At 42.1% G+C, this 17,777-nt stretch overlaps 1 protein-coding gene across 13 annotated transcripts in view; it reads left to right on the top strand.

Moving 5' to 3' along the window:
* Lrrc49 (leucine rich repeat containing 49) overlaps positions 1-17,563 on the top strand; it is a 112,132-nt gene extending 94,569 nt beyond the window's left edge. For all 13 annotated transcript variants that reach the window (XM_075965628.1, XM_075965630.1, XM_075965635.1 and 10 more), the window contains 5 exons: positions 1,981-2,218; positions 3,325-3,510; positions 7,032-7,141; positions 12,238-12,391; positions 16,914-17,563. In XM_075965628.1, the coding sequence (XP_075821743.1) occupies positions 1,981-2,218; positions 3,325-3,510; positions 7,032-7,141; positions 12,238-12,391; positions 16,914-17,117 (892 nt within the window). In that variant the 3' untranslated portion in view covers positions 17,118-17,563. The remainder of the gene's footprint in view (positions 1-1,980; positions 2,219-3,324; positions 3,511-7,031; positions 7,142-12,237; positions 12,392-16,913) is intronic.
* The last annotated feature ends 214 nt before the right edge of the window (positions 17,564-17,777 follow it).

The following is a 17,777-nucleotide window of genomic DNA, read 5'->3' on the forward strand; positions in this document are numbered from 1 at the left end:
CATTAAGCCTACACTTTTCTGGCTGCTGTGGCCATAAGGCACCACCACATCAAATGACATTTTTTCCTATCATCTCTGACTGCATGTCTCTGTCTTCCCTGACTAGCCTTGTTAGCGCCTGCTGCGTGTCCATGTCCTTCATTCTGTCTGTCTGCTCATTCTACAGCGCCCTATAGAGATTTAACAGATACTCATGAAAGTCTTCGTGGTTTATTAATTCAAGAGATATTTACTGGGCACTGCTAGATGTTGGTTCCACTGTGGTACATGCAGCAGGATTGATGCACACAAGCTCTGAGCAGTGAGCAGTGTTGCAGTGTACCGCTATCGGTGCTGTTGCTGTGAGTGTGTGTGTGCCATCCATACGTCTCCCTTTCAGTGCATCAAATGCTGACTGCTGTCCTCTGTCCTGTGTCAGCAGGAATCATTCTGCTCTGCTTGCAAAGCACAATAGATGGAAGTAATTATTTTCTAATTCTGTCCCGTTATTGGCTTTTACCTTTCTAATACTAAGCTAGTCCACACCACTACTCATGGGGTGTTTAATCATTGCCCCTCTTAATCCTTTGATATAAATTAAGGATTGCATTAAAAGTAATTGTGAATATTTTCTTAGTTGCATATTCACTTTGAATCACAAATGTCGTTAGCTAATCTGTTAATGAATAGACAGGTGTGTAACAAACAGTTCACTGGTACCTGTGAAATAAATCTAATAAACCAATGGGATAATCATCTATCAGGCTTACTGTTTAACCCTAACATTTAAAAACCATTGAAGATCTTTCATAATTGATTAATATGTTGTAAAAATCCCATTAGTGGACCTGAGAGTCTCCAGATGAGAAGAATATGCTCTTTAGCTTCATGAACTCACTATGTGGAGGAGGAAACAAAATTGCCAGCATGTAATTATGATTACTCTGAAGCATGAAGCCCTGGATGGGTACCCAAGTCCCAGCTTGCTGTTCAGGAAACAGACAAGGGCAGAGAATAAACACTCAGTGAAAACGCATGGAGCAAAAGTCAAGTGCTGTCCAAGTTTTGAACTGGAGCAGAACCATAACGTTACATTTCTATTTACAGAGCAAAAATTTTGAACTGTATCAAGGAGCTTTATTGATTCTCCACTTGCCACTCAGGTCGGCTTTTATAGTAGCATGGTTCCTACTTTGGCAATAACACAAATGACCCTATCTGTAGAGTATCCAATATGATATTGTGTCTAAAGCATAATTTCTTTTTATCACTCTTGTTTCAATTTAGGGAGGAAGACTTGATTGATTTTTATTAATTACAACTGAACTATATGTTGATAGTTTTTTAGGGCATCAGACCATTCAAAAACAGTATTGCTCACTTAACTCAGTAACTAAGGCAGAAAATAGTTTAATACTATACATTTTGCAAACATTTTATATTGTATTTTATAAAGAATATTTTACAATGTCTTATGGAAATATTGTAAAATGTATTTATTTAGCTAGATTTATAAATTTGAAAAGTATATTTATATTAATATAAGAAGATCTCAGTGACATATTTAAGGTTTATGAAATTATTATCTTTCATTAATATGATGAGTAATCTGGACTTGGGGGTGGGTTATTAATATTTTTCTTATTTTCAGCTAAAATACATGATTGGATGTTAATGCTAATCTTTCAGATAACCTAGTAAATTAATCTAAGGATACATGAAAACATGAGGGAGGCTGTGGGGGGGGGAATGGGGCCAGCAGGAGATGGGGGGGGGGGAGGCTCAACAACAGTGAAGTGGAAAATGCTAATCAAGCAATCAAGCTGTTACTTTGCAATTTTAAAAAACTAAAAAAAAAATTAATCTGTGGTGCTCTGGATTTGATTACAGAAATGGAGGTAATCAATATTAAACTGTAGAGTGCCTTCTACAATGCTGTCCTAGCCTGTTATTTATTTCCTTTGCATGCTCAAAACTTTACTTAAAAAAAGACTTTTGCAGGTCTCTAGACCCAGGGCTCAGCAGTGCGTTACAAGGCTTGTCGGTCACAGACACATACTTGGTGGAGCTAGAAGGGGAAACGCTTTCCCTGTACGGCTCAGGGGCACTGGAATGCCTGGACCGGAACTGGAGTGTTCAAACAGCCAGCATGGTCACCACCGTCTCTTTCACATTCATCGAGTTTGATGAAATTGTCCAAGTGCTTCCCAAACTGAAGATGAAGTTTCCAAATTCTCTGGTAAACGCTTTCCTTTGGAAGTTCTTTGAATTGTTCTTCACTGTGCCTTGTGTGCTCAGGCCAAAGCTTGATTCAGCTTCAGTTTCTGTAGTTTTTTTATGTGCTGATCTCTGGCACTGGTATTTAAATTACTTCCATAAATGCCCTTGCAGGTTTGTGTTAATATTAGAAACTGTATCTCTAAAAACAATCCTTGATGCAGTAGAAAAGACTAATAGAATTTTATGAGCATTATCTATTTCAATTTTACAAAGAAGGCCACACAGTCCTATAGCATGTATTCAGGCATTGAAACTGGAATGGATGGGACATGTATGTTTATTACATGATCTGAAACTGGTATGAATGGAATATGTATATTCATTATATGATCTGTTGGTAGTCCTCTGACAGCACAGAAAAAAACCTCAGGCTTCTGGCTCAGCTTCCCTGGCCCTGGGACTGCACTAGGAAATAGTCATGTATAGGGAGCTTCCTCTTGAGCTTTTCCCACAGTGAGTTTCTCTAGTCGTCCTTTTATGGTTTATGTGTTTTCCTTCTCCACCATCCCCAAAGAAGATAGGTAGCAATAGAAGCAGGTGTTTGGAAAGACCGTCCAAGCTTGCAAATAGACCATTTGCTTTAGTGTTTCTGTTTTAGTATTTTGCTTCTGCTTTGCCAATTTAAGTGACCGACATGGTTTTCAGAAAGACAGAGTATTGCCGATGCTAGTCCTCAGGACCAGGGTGAGTCCTTAGACATTTCTGAAATGTTCCAGTCCTTCCTTTATACATTAATGTTAATGTAAAATGTGTAGAATAGGTAAATCCTGAAAGAGTCTGGTTTATTTAGTATTTAGATAACTCTAAGAGATCCTGGTTGTTGAGGATGTTCCTTGCAGAAGGGATCACCCAAAAACTCAGTTTTTATAGATGCCATGTTGATGGATTAGGCACATTGAAGTTAAATGAACTTAGAGCATTCCATTGGTTTAATGTGACTGAAAATGTATTTTCTAAGCCTGAAACTTACAGAGTTCCATGGGAAATGGTCTGCAACATGTTGATGTTGGTATTTAAGGTGTTTAAACTCCAAGCGAAGACATTGTGTTTCGTTTGTTATTGCAGCACCTTAAATTCAAGGAGACCAATCTTGTAATGCTGCAGCAGTTCAATGCCCTAGCACAGCTTCGTCGGGTTGACCAGTTGACAATTGATCCTCAGGGAAACCCAGTGGTCAGCTTTACACTCTGGAAATACTACGTGCTGTTTAGGCTCAGCCACTTCGGCATGCAGAAAATAAATGGAACAGAGGTAAGCAGAAGCAAAACAGACTGCAGAATGAGCTTCCACTTGACGGCCCTAGATGGAAATTAATTGTGATATGTGATTAACTGTGCAGAAAAAATAAAATCACAGCGTTCAGAGTACTAAAAAGAAAAAAACCATACACAGGCAACCCGTGTGCACACATGCACACATATGCATACACACTGCACACTCACATGCTCACACTCATGCCCACGAGCACTGCATCTGACACAGTGAACAGATGTTTTTTTCCTGGTGAATAGTAACTACTTTTCCTGATGTTTGTGAGCATTCAGAGAAATAAAACTTTGAAAGAAAATGACATTTTCAAAAGAAAAAAATGCTACTTTTGTAGGTAAGGCAAACTTTTATCTTTCAAAATGCTCTGCAGACTATGGCATACAAAGGAGGACGGGAATAAAGTAGTGTCCACTAATAAAGAAGTGAGGAATAAAGTAGAAAGAGAAAATTTCAGCTCACATCTGGACTGCTCTATTAATAGTTGTCATGACTGCTGTAGCATGGTGTGGGATAACACAGGTCTGAGCTGAATAACTGGAAAATTATTAATGGAAAGCTATTTTTAGATTGGTTTTTCTGAGTTTGTCCCAAGGCTAATCCCCCAGCTACTCAAAGACTGTGTTCTCTTTAGATATTAATTTGGGGCGGAGGAGAGGAAACTATGCTTCTGTCGCTATTGAAGCTAAATAACCTCACAAAGGGAAACCATCTTCAAACTGTTGTTAGTCTCATTGTAGTGTTCATTGAGGTTCCGAAGACTTCCCTATTAAGATGAACTGTAGTCTGCTTTGCTGGCTTAGTATTGCTTCCCAACTAGGACCCCACAGTTCCCTCTGGCCAAACCTGCTAAAACCCAGCATATTGTTGGTAGCGTGGAGATCTGCAGGTCAGTGTCAAAAGCAGCCATACCATACCTCAACCATAGTAGGCCCAGGGCCTTGGTGTCAGCCTTCTGTTAAAGTACCAGGAAAGCCTGGAACCTTCCGATGACTGACAGTCCCCCTGCTGGTTACGGGAGTCTAATGCAGACTTGTGTGCCCTTCAGCACTGCATGGGACAGAACTTGTAGCTCTGGTAGGGTCTGGTAATTAGCTAGAGGGTTTTCAGAATGAATCTGGAAATACAATACGCAGGTTCTTTGGAATATGGGTGAAGGCTTCTTCCTCATTAATGGCTACTGGGTGTGTTAATTAGCTGTACGTAGTGATTTACCCAGCTGCTGATGTGCGTTACTATGCAATTACAACACCCTAAGAAGTATTGTAATTGTACAGGGGATTAAACAGAACCAATGCTGTATTCTAGTATAGCTTTTAGAAACTCTCAGTGTCATGGTTGTTTGATATTTTATTAAAACCCTAAAGGATTTGCCTGCCCCCACAGTCTTGCTGTCTTATACCATATATGCTAGGTTTATACCCCCCCCCTTCTGTAGCAGAGTGGTGGGGCTAGAGGTAGAACTGAATGATGAGCAGCGAGAAGATGGAGCAGTGGCCTGAGTTGGCCACTAGGTGACTGTGTTGGACCAGAGAATTTAGTTGTCAGCTAAAGGAAGGCTTCAAGGAGCCGCATCCCTAATCGTGAACATCCAGAATAGGGGAGAACTAGTCTACACTGATGTGAATACAGTGTGTATGAATTGTGTGTGAACTGTGGGGTTATCGTCAGAAGATGCTTCTGTCATATATCATCACAAGTACACACACACACACACACCTGCTCTTCCAACACTGGAGAGGCTGGAACAGGCAGTTTGCTGAGAAACCCTGTCTTATGGTCTCATGGTGCCAAAAGGCATGGGACATTGTAGAGATGGTTCAGTCTGAAAAGTATGAGAACCTGGGTGTAGATCCTCCAAACCCATGTAAGAGCTAGGCCTGGCAGCACATATGTGGAACCCTAGAGCTGGGTAAAACAGAGAAGGGAAGGCTGTGGAGGCTTCCTCACCAAACTGTCTGCCTGAGAGTGCAAGCTCCAGGCTGAATGAGAGCCTGTCTCATAGACAGCAGATTGAGAGCAGCACGGAAGACATTCGACACCAACCGCTGTCCTGTGTGTGCATGCATGAGTGAGCGTACATCTACACATGTGAACACACACACCTACACCACACACACACTCTCTCTAAACAAATAAGTAGATGGAAACCTCTTGGTGGCTTTTTGTTTTGTTTTTAAATCTAAAACTGCTTACACAAAGACAAGGGTTTTCTCAACGTCTGCTCTGCTCACACTGGCACAGATAACCATTGTGGCAGTTCTTTTGCACATTTAAAACACTTAGCAGCATCCCTGGCTCTGTGCACTAGATGTCAGTATCTCCTCTAACCAGACCAAATGTTGCCAAGTAGTCCGAGGAGACGGCATGGTCCTGGTTGGTAAATCAAATTACACTGTGTAGAAAAGCCAACATATTGGAAATGCAGGCTACCCTGTTTTATATTAACTTTTTAAAATCCATATCTTTAATGTCATGATAATAGAACTAAAAATATTCCTTAAGAGAACAGGGAAATGGCTCATCTGTTGGAGTGCTTGCTAAGCAAACAAGAAGATTCGAGTTTGGATCCCCAGAATCCACATAAATACCACCTGTTATTCCAGTCTTGGAGGCAGAGGTGGGATCCTGAGTAATACAGCTGGGAGAGTGTGTTTGTCAGTGAACTCTGGGTTTGACAGAGACCCTGCTGTTGAAATACGGAGCGGCGGGCTGTGTCCCGCCACCTGGCTAGCTTTACCCGAAATAATTACACGGAAACTGTATTCTTTTAAACACTGCCTGACCCATTAGTTTCGGTTTCTTATTGGCTAGCTTTTACATATTGATCTAACCCATTTCTATTAATCTGTGTAGCCCACAAGCTGGCTTACCAGGAATGATCTTAACCTGCGTCTGGAGTGGGAGAACCATGGCGACTCTCTGACTCAGCTTCTTCCTCCCAGCCTTCTGTTCTGTTTACTCCTCCCACCTATGTTTTAACTTATGAGGACCAAGCAGTTTCTTTATTGCTTAACCAATTAAATCAACAGATTGATATGACACTCCCACATCACCCTGCCTCAAAATGTAATGTATTACTGGCATCAGCCTTGGACCTCCAGAGGTGCACACGCAGCCACATGCACAGGTGCCCACACACCTGCAAACATGCATACATAAATGCATGCATACCACACATACACAAACATGAATAAAGAAAAAGAAAAACATCCTGTAAGGATTTAAGGTACCTCAAGCATAGTCCTCAGGAATCATGAGTTCTAAGTTCAGAGCTGACTGGTCAGCCCCAAGTCAGCTTCTGGGAGTCACATTTCAGCTTCTCCTTTGTAACTGGTCTAAGGAAAAAAGCAGAATCTCAGTGAAGACTCCTGTAGAGCCCAGGGAAGGGTCTTTTCCTTTGCTAAAAGAAAACGTGGAATCCAGACATTTCTTTGGATCTGTGTTTGTTATACAAAGCTAAGAAGCAATGTCATTGTTGACCCTTCTCTGCCATTTCTTCTCAGGTGACACAAAATGATATGATAATGGCTGAGCGGCTCTTTGGAATCCTGGCCCATGTGGCATCTTCCGAGTTGCCTCAGTACCGCATGATCTCAATTCTGGGTGATGCCAGGTAAGCCCGAATTTTTAGATTCTACTTGCACTGGAAATGCTGTCAGCTGTGCACTGGAAATGCTGTCAGCTGTGCACTGGAAATGCTGTCAGCTGTGCACTAGAAATGCTGTCAGCTGTGCACTAGAAATGCTGTCAGTTGTGCACTAGAAATACTGTCAGCTGTGCACTAGAAATGCTGTCAGCTGTGCACTGGAAATACTGTCAGCTGTGCACTAGAAATGCTGTCAGCTGTGCACTGGAAATGCTGTCAGCTGTGCACTGGAAATGCTGTCAGCTGTGCACTAGAAATGCTGTCAGCTGTGCACTGGAAATGCTGTCAGCTGTGCACTAGAAATGCTGTCAGCTGTGCACTGGAAATGCTGTCAGCTGTGCACTGGAAATGCTGTCAGCTGTGCACTAGAAATGCTGTCAGCTGTGCACTGGAAATGCTGTCAGCTGTGCACTAGAAATGCTGTCAGCTGTGCACTGGAAATGCTGTCAGCTGTGCACTGGAAATGCTGTCAGCTGTGCACTGGAAATGCTGTCAGCTGTGCACTGGAAATGCTGTCAGCTGTGCACTAGAAATGCTGTCAGCTGTGCACTAGAAATGCTGTCAGCTGTGCACTAGAAATGCTGTCAGCTGTGCACTGGAAATGCTGTCAGCTGTGCACTAGAAATGCTGTCAGCTGTGCACTAGAAATGCTGTCAGCTGTGCACTAGAAATGCTGTCAGCTGTGCACTGGAAATGCTGTCAGCTGTGCACTGGAAATGCTGTCAGCTGTGCACTGGAAATGCTGTCAGCTGTGCACTGGAAATGCTGTCAGCTGTGCACTGGAAATGCCTCTTAGCTGTGCACTGTGTGTCGAGCAGACAGTGTAGCCCAGGCTTAGCTTGTCCCTGGCCCTATTTAAACTGAGTCCTTTTTCTCCTGTGGTTATAATCAAATATGTAGTTGTAGTCTAATAATAGCTAAAGTGCACATAAACAATTAAAATATGATTCTTTGGGTGTAGCAAGAGGGCTGGGGTAGAGACTAGCTATGTTTGAGAACACTGGGAAGGGCTTCCTGTTTAATATTCTTCTTTGGGAATGAGTAGGGGATTTTTAGGTTTAGAATATGGAGAAAGAGATCAATTTTTTAAAAGGAATTATAAACAGAACAGTTTGGTTATGAATTCAAATCTTACTCAAGCACATTTTATTGATCAATGTAAATCCCGTCTACAACCCACTGAACTGTTGTGACGTAAAAGCATCCGGAGGGTAAAGTGCTTGCTGAATAACCTTGAGGGCCTGGCTCAGATCCCCAGGACCCATGTAAGAGCTGGGTACGGCAGCATGTGTCCAACCCCAGAGTCGAGGAACAGAAGCAGACAGAATAGGAGCTCGCTGTCCATCTGCAAGGGCAACCTCCAGAGAGCCTGTCTCAACATAAGATAAAGAAGCAACTGAGGAAGACATCCAGATGTCAACTTCTGGCCTATACATACAACACACACACTCACACACACACAACGCACGCATACATGTGCACACACACACACACACTCACACACATACATACATCATCCCCCCCCCACACAAATATACGAAAATACTTGAGGGGTGTACAAAAATCTTGAGGAGGAGGTATTGAATTAAGAAGTGATAGTTTAGATAGAAATCAGTGAAAATTATACTCTTCTGAATAAATATTCAGATTAAAATATTCAGAATAAAAAGTCAGATTGTGAAAAAGAATCCAAATGTATATGGGATATTTGTAGAGGCTGAATACATCTTCAACTCAAAGAAAATCTCTGTGTATTTAAAGGCCGTATTCATACAGGTCATTGTCTCTGATCAGAATTCTACAGGCTGAAGTTAATGAGATGCAGTGAGTTAGGAGCACAGAAGTGCAGCTCTGTGGTAACAACAGGAGTACATAGTCAGCATGGCATGGCTGGCCCAGGGAGTCAGGGGAGCTGAGGAGGCTGCGTTGCTAAGGAATTGAGATAGCCAAGAACTTACCTTGGTGCAGTGGGAAAATAACAAAAACCCAGACAATAAAGTTACCAAAATATAAAATATAGGAGACTTTAAAATAAAAATAAATAAATTTTTAAAAAAGAGCCCATTTGACTCCATTCAATGCTATAGCCATGCAAGTTTTAAAATAATGAACTACGTTTGTGGGTGTAACTTACGCTCTGTAGTCAGGTGGGTCCTATGTGCTGAGCAGTGATGGCCAGTGCTGTGTTCTTTTCATAGCAACTCACTGCTACCTAACGTATTTTCAGTGGCCATGTCTGTTGACTAAAGCTTTTCACTGAGCAGAATTCTTTCTAAACATTATAGTACATGAACATGAATATATGTCCAAGGATATCCATCACAAACTGTGTCCGTAACAAAATAGTGAATATAAATTAGTAGAACAAAACCAACTACTTGTAACTTCAAAAATGGTTAGCAGTTCCTATATGAAACAGTAGTGTGTCCTATTGTTTATCTCTGATTCCATACAAGCTAGAATCACTTGGGAAGAACGACCCTCAATTGAAGAGTTGCCTGAATCAGATTGACCTGTGACCATGTCTATGAGAGATTGCCTAGACTGATGATTGATATAAGAAGGTCACCATGCATACAAGAAAACTAGCCGAGCTAGAGAACAAACCATTTAGTGTTGTTCTTCCATGGTTCCTGTTTCCAGGGATCAAGTCTTAAGTTCATGTGTTGGAGGAGGCTGCTTGTTTGTTGGTTCCCAGCTGCCCAGCCCTGAAATAATCCCACAGAAACTGTATTAATTAAATCGCTGCTTGGCCCATTAACTCTAGCTTCTTATTAGCTAACTCTTACATCTTAATTTAATCCATTTTTATTAATCTATGTATTGCCATAAAGACTGTGCAGACCATAAAGGCCATATAGTCTGATAAGACTATATGACTTCTCCTGACTCCACCTCCTTTCTCCCAGCAATCAGTTTAGTTCTCCCACCACCACCTAAGTTCTGCCCTGCTATAGGTCCAAAGTAGTTCCTTTATTCATTAATGGTAACCACAGCATATAGAGGGGAATCCCACATCGTTCATGTCCAAACTGGCCTCAAATTGAGACCTGGGTGTGTAAGCCAAATAAACCCTTTCCTCCCCAAAGATGCTTTTGGCCATGGTGTCTGTCACAGCAAAGAAATGGAACTAGAGCAGGTTGTGATGTTCCAGAACAGGAAGCATCAAGCATAGGACAGTTGTATGGCAGGTTCCAATTTTTGAGAAATAGGGTATATAGTTCAGAAATAATCTGTATACTTTTTAAATATTTGTTTTTAGTTTTTTGGGTTTTGTTTATTGTTTTGTAAAAGATCAATTATCTGTAAGTGTTGAATGGGAAAATGGGCCAAGAGCATGCAAAGTATAAAGATTTTTTAATTGCATATGTGTGTGTGCTGCTTGAATTCTTTTTTAGTTTTTGTTCTATTCTTATTGCTCTTTTTAAAATATTCTCATTTTTCAAAAGTATTTTGGAAGGCCTCTCTTTTCTTACTGATTTTTAGGTTAGTATACAAAGTAGTGGGTCCTGTTCCAGCATTTTTGTGCTGTGTGTCATACTGTACTTTAAGTGTATTTAAACTCTTTTGAACTGAGGAAGAAATTCAAGCTGAAATACTAAGTATATGAGTGCATATAACATCTAGAACTCTGTGGGTTATGGCCAAAACTGCACTGAGAGGAAATGACGTACATGTCTTTAGTGTGTTTACTAAAAGATGAGGACGACTAGAAAGTAATGAAAGAGACTTCACTTTGAGAACCTAGAAAAATCCCTAAGTAGCCAGGTGGTGGTGGCACCCACCTTTAATCCCAGCACTCTAGAGGCAGAGGCAGGAGGATCTTTGTGAGTTCAAGGCTAGCCTGGTCTACAAAATCTAGTTCTAGGACATGCCCCAAAGCTACAGTGAAACCCTGTCTCAAAAAACCAAAAAAAAAAAAAGAAAGAAAGAAAAAAAGAAAAAGAAAGAAAGAAAGAAAGATCCCTAAGTAAAGCAAAAGCAAGTGGAAGGATGCAGAAAGGCAACATAACATAACATCTGCCTGAGCACAAATCCAGCTGTCCAGCGACTCACTGTGCTCTTTACACAAACATTTCCTAAAATGCACGCTGAGCAAACTGACTTCCATTCAGTCACAGGAATTATCATTGTCTTGAAATATGTCGAATGCAAACACTAGATGTTTATATAGAATTATGAGCTGTAGACTATTTCCTTATACTTTTCAAAATTTATACTTCTCCAAATTTCTAAAAATACATCAATATACTTTTAAATGAGAAAAAAAAAGTTTAAATTTTTTCTGTTCCAAGAGAACAAACCATTTAGTGTTGTTCTTCCATGGTTCCTGTTTCCAGGGTTCATGTCTTAAGTTCATGTGTTGGAGGAGGCTGGGTGGGACTCTGGGCGACAGCTCTGTGATGCTCCTGCTTCTTTGGTGTGTCCCTTTGTATCCCACAGTGCCTCTTGCCATCACGTGGCCTCCTGCCAGCACCTGTGGGTTTTTTGCTGTTTTCCGTTTTGATTTTGCTGAAATTAACTCCACACCCGATTTGATTTTCTAGCTAGGAACACAGCTCAGGCAAATAAAGGAACTGTGAGCTATGAATGTGGTTATATGAGCAAACTAATATACCTTATAGCTATAAAGACTGTGTAGCTTGGTCCTTCGCACCTTTAATTGGCTTAAGCTTTGATTCACCTTTTGTATCGTTTCCTGTTGAGGTAGAGTTCTTTTCTCGTTGTAGAAATGTTTGAGATTGTTAGTGTTGATGATCAGCAGTCACAGAACGAAAGGCTGTGGTGGGGCTCAGTGCACTCACAAGCCTATAAACCTAGTTCTCAGGAGGCTGAGTCCGTAGGAGTGGGAGTTTAAGTCCAGCCTGAGCTACAATAGTGAAACCGGGTCTTGAACAAAGCAAATAATGTGCATCAAATACCTTAATTAGTTGAAATATTGGGACACTTACTTCTCAGACTCACAGATCTGACATTTAACAAAATGTGTACTCCCTCTGAAGTCAGCAAAAATTTCACACAATCTCATAAGTAACTCTGAGCCCATTTACCATCTTCTGCAGGAAGAAGCAATTCCGATACCTAATAGAAAGCAAAGGTAAAAAACCTGGCATTATCAGTGAGGAGACCAGCGACAGCAAAAGGCTCATGGGAGAAAACACGAATCGCGCTACCCTGAATTATACCACCAGAGAATTCTACCACGAGAAGCTGGAGGTACGGTACATGTCTGTGGTCTAGCGCCTCCTGCAGTCCATGCTGCATGGGACTGGAGGTTGTCCTCCTTCACACAATGCTGGGCCAGTACCAGCGGGGCCTAGGGGACTGGGAGGTCAGCAAGCCTGCAGGTGAGAGCCTCTAAGTCCGGTGTCTGTCTCAACACAAAGGCCTGTTCAGAAGAAAGCTGGGCCAAAAATCCAAACTAAAATAGGGCCCACAGCCCTGCTCTCAATCTGAAGCATCTTTGGAATCCATAGACGCCTATGGATAACAGCTTGAGGATCTTTGGCAACACATCTAACACTTTCAGCAGCATCCTGAAGGATGTTTAGGTTCTGCCTCAAGTTCTGGTAAAGGAGGCCAGGGAAGCTCAGTGCTACACTTGCCTGAGTGCACAGGTTCATTCCCGGCATCTTGCATTCTCTCTCCTCTCTCTCTCTCTCTCTCTCTCTCTCTCTCTCTCTCTCTCTCTCTCTCTCTCTCTCTCTCTCTCTCTCTCACACACACACACACATACACACAATCAGTGTTCTATAATCCAACAGTGTCAAATGTGAAGAAGGCAGGAATAGGTCGAGAGCATGACTGTCACCTAATAAAGACTTCGTGGTTTTGCCAGACAAGGAAAACGAAAGCTCAGCTGGCAGAATTATGAGCCCTTTTCCTAAGGTCCTGTGAGTCAAAAATTAACATATATGCTTAGAAAGTCTAAATATACAAATTCTCATGAAAAAATTTATATATATATATATATATATATATATATATGTATGTATGTATAATTGCTTTGTACAAACAGGGATAATTTGATGAGGAAACCTAGCAAGTTGGTGACCTCAAAAAACAGATCATTCTGTTTTTTAATTTTTAGTTTGTTGAGGGATGTTAAAGACAAGAAAAACTCTTGTTTTTTCAAGGTAGACAGCACAACATTAACTCCAAAATTCACCAAAATTTCTAGGAAAAGAAAAGCTAAGTCAGATACTTAGAAATAGTGATGCAAAGATCCTGTTAAGATACCAACTTAGAGCTGGTATTTTAAATAAAATGAGAGTCAGAAGTTAGGATTGTATATTGTTTTTGCAGAGGACCTGAGTTTTGTTTCTGGTACAAACCACTTTTAGGTCCAGCTCTGGGGTATCAGATGTGCTCCCCTGGTGTCTGTGGGCATTGCACTCCCATGTACAAACCCAAACCACACAGGGAAAGGGGATTAAAAATGAAGAAATAAAATAAAAAGCAGAGTACAGAAGAATATTAAATGAATTATATAACCTTACAACCAGTGTAGAAATAAATTTAAAATAGGATACTATTTACTATAAAAATAAGCAATCAACTGATATGCTATGGCAATGCATAAAAATATGTATAAGCTGGGGCCAGAAATCACCTTAGTCAGCAAAGCGTTCACCTCACAAGCATGAAGGCTTGAGCTTGGATATCCAGACTAGTGTTCAAAGCCTGGTATGGTGGTGTGCACCTGGAGTCCTAGCACTGAGGAGACAGGGGTAGGAGGTTTCTGGAACCTCTTGGCCAGCTAGTCTCTGAATCACTGAGTTCCAATTCAGTGAGAGACCATGCCTCAGGAAGTAAAGTGGAGAGCACTAGAGGAAAGCACGTGACATCAACCTTTGGGTTCAATATTTGCACAGACATACACGCATGCCCTGTAGTGGGGGAAACTGAAATTGTGTTGCAGGTCACTAAAGAGCTGAAAAGTTTATATTCATAGACAAAGCACTCTGTGTTATAAAATGAATATAAGTCAGTTCCTATTCAAGTTTGTACAGAGTTACTGAATTTTAAAAGTTATCAGATCCAACCAGAACCTTCAGTATACAGAGGTGCTGTGCCAGATGCCGGGTAGCTATGGTAGGGGTCTGTGTCCTAGTTAAGGCTTTGTTGCTGCAGTAAAACACTGGCTAACAGCAACCTGGGAGGAAAGGGGTTATTTCTTCTCACAGCCTTTAGTTCTTCATCCAAGGAGTCAGGGCAGAAACTCAAGGCAGGAAAATGGAGGCAGGAACTGAACAGAGACCATGGAGGAAGACTTCTTCTTGACTTGCCCCGGCGGCTTCCTTGGTCTGCATTTTTATGTCACCAGAGCAACCATGGGTGACACAGCCCATGATCATCTTGGCCATCCCATGTCAATCATTAATAAAGAAAACGATCTGTAGACTTGCCTATAGACCAATCTAACAGGTATTTTCTCAATTGAGATTCTTGTTCCCAGATATTTCTGGGTTGTATCAGGTTGACAAGAACCAACCAGAGCAATGTCACAGTTAAGGCAAGGCAGGACTAGACAAACTGTGGACAACCAGAGCCAGAGCAACATTGCGTGTGTATGGGAGACTTAGTCACACAGCAGCCATTACAAACTGGTGGGGACAGTCTACTTCATAAATAATGCTGAGGGAAACATACTGAACCCATCTGTATATACAACAAAAAAATAACTCCAGACCAAATAAAAGTCAAAGTATAAAAATTAAAACTTGTAACTTCTTATTTTAAAAAAGAAGAAATCTTAGGGCCTTGGTTAGGGTGACTTTGAACACTCCAAGTGACCAACTATACAGGGAGATTTTTCATAAATTTGGCAGTCAAGGTCATTTGTAACGGAAATAGCTTCAGCAGAATCAAGCAAACAAAATCTGGATTAAAGTGACGTGATCGATAAAAACGCAATGAGGGAGTAACCCGAGGAGACGCGGGCTCCTGTTCTGAGAAAGCTCGAAGGCAAGGGAGAAATCTGAAGCCACGTGACACTTTGGGACGTGCACCAAGCTAGCAAGAGACTTGGCCTTGAGCCCTGATTACCACTTATTACCTGGGAGACCTTGCCCAAGTCCCTTAATCACTGTCTCTTGACTCCCAGCCCAGCATTCCTTCTCGTCCCCCAGCACCCCACATCTTGAAAAGTACTTACACCGTGCAGCAGCAGGGCTGTCTCTCTCCTGTGCTCAGTGAGTGCCTGGGAAAATGAATGGAGGTGAGTTGCTCACAAATCAGGCTAAACAGTCCCTTTCATTGCGTGTCCTGTTGTCTGAGGCTCGCCCATCCATCCATTCTCCTGCCTCATCTAAAGGAGATTTAAGGGACTTTAAAGAATCCAGTTCTCCTCTTAGACAGGCGAGGAAAACCGGAAGCTCAGGAATTGTTTAGGGTCATCTAGTGAGTTCCTGAAGGCCACAGTGGGAACTACAACCTACTGGGTGCCTAGCCCAGGTTCTCCTATTTCCTGTGCTTCCTGAAGACAGCCTGACAGCCTAGTTCAAGAACTCCCCTCCCTCGACACTGGCTGGTTGCTCACTAACCCTTTCATTCAGCAGTGCTAACACTTTTACTAATTAATTCATCTTAGAGTGTTTGTGTTTTGAGTTTGAAGTTTAAATGGGTCTTAAATTTCTTGTCAACATTTAATCTTCAAAATAAATACTCTGTGTGTGTGTGTGTGTGTGTGTGTGTGTGTGTGTGTGTGTGTGTGTGTGCTGAGTATCAGACCCAGGGCCTTCAAGCATACTAGACTAAAAACTTTAACACTGAGCTATCCCCCAATCCCAGTAGATAACTTCCTTAGCATCCTTGATGAAGTTGGAGCTGATACCCAAATGTCCTCTGGCTCCAGCACACCCTGATGTGTTCAGAAGCAGCTTCTCATCTTCAGGCTGCCAGGCCCAGAAGCTGGGCGAGAGTGCTGCTCTTTCGAAGGCGTGGGCGTGTCCAAAGCTTGTGATAGTTCTTCCTTTTTAAGCACTTTTCTCAAACTGTGTCCAAATAGTCTGGGCTGCAGTGTGACGTTCTGTGTCTGTCTCTGTACTAGAGAGAAACGCAAAGTCTGCGTATAAGGATTCTACACGGTAGCTAACCCAGACTCATTAGCAGGGTTGGCATAGGCGCCCAACCCTTACTCCTCTGCAAAGCACCATGCTCAACCGACGCATAGGCCTGCAAAGAAATGAGGCCTTAGTTACTGCCTGCTGAAGCAGAACTCTCCACCAGGAGCTGCTGGGGAAGAGTTACTAGCCCAAAGACACAGGTGTTGAAGGAACGACTGGCTGCTGCGTCCTGCCACCCGTCTAGCTTTACCCCCGAAATAATTACACAGAAACTGTATTCTTTTAAACACTGCTTGGCCCATTAGTTCCAGCCTCTTATTGGCTAGCTCTTACATATTGATCTAACCCATTTTTAATAATCTGTGTAGCCTACGACCTGGCTTACCAGGAAAGATCTTAACCTGCGTCTGCCTGGAGTGGGAGAATCATGGCGACTTACTGATTCAGCTTCTTTCTCCCAGCATTCCGTTCTGTTTTCTCCGCCTACCTAAGGGTTGGCCTATCAAATGGGCCTAGGCAGTTTCTTTATTAATAAGAAGTCACTCCCACATCACACAGGACAGGAGAGGCATGGGTGTGCACAATAGGTTATTCCAAGCTTCTCTGATTCAATTAATTATTGTTTTGGCTTTTGAATTAGTTATGACTTAATGTCATTTTTTTCTTAACAGGAGATAAAAGACAAAAAGAAGTTCTGCAAGATGTATGTGGAAGACCTCGTGAAGGAAGCCACAGCAATCAACATGAAAAACGAGGCTCTGCAGAAGCTGTGGCCGCAGATGTTCATTGAGCTGGTCAGAGACGCCGTCATAGAAATCCGCAGCAAGGATTCCTACATGAAACTCTGCCTGCAGCAGATCACTGACCAGAAATAGGGATGGCTCCTACTTCTGGTTGATTCGAGCAATTTTTTAAAGTTTGGCAAGATGCAGGTTAGGCATGTTGAGACAACACCACTGTCCCACAGACTAGAAAGGGTGGCATCAAAGCCTTGCTGCCCACACTGGCGAGAAAGGAGGAAGGGAGGAAAGAGGGAAGACTCTTTTCCTCTGCATGCTGACCACACACTTGGGAAACCAAGTGGCCATGGGAGGAGGCCTGTCTGCTGGGTCAGAATGCTTCTTCACCTCCCGCTCTGACTGGTGCGCCTGCTCCAGCCCCAAGCACGCAGTGTGTGCTGCCAGGCTAGCATGACTTGCTTCTTCCAACCTCCAGCCGAGACTTTTCCCCTTTTTTTGCCTTTTTATTTTATGTCATGATTTCAAAGCCAAGCATATGTTCTTTTTTATGAGTGAAGAATAAATACATTAGTTAAAAAAAAATCAAGTCCAGTGTCTTATGTGGTTATGTTCCTCTTCTGTTTGTGGGATGCCTGCTATTCAGCTACCTCTATGGAAAGAGGCCTGTTCAGGTACCTCAGGGTACTACAGAGACCCACTGTGGGCTGAAAATGTGAAGACAGTTGAACACAGGAAGAGGATGCTTAGCTTTCAGGACTCTGGGGAGAATGAAGGTGCAGCTGTGTACGTATGTAA

The sequence above is a fragment of the Microtus pennsylvanicus genome, chromosome 3, assembly GCF_037038515.1.
Source record: "Microtus pennsylvanicus isolate mMicPen1 chromosome 3, mMicPen1.hap1, whole genome shotgun sequence".
Classification (NCBI taxonomy): domain Eukaryota; kingdom Metazoa; phylum Chordata; class Mammalia; order Rodentia; family Cricetidae; genus Microtus; species Microtus pennsylvanicus.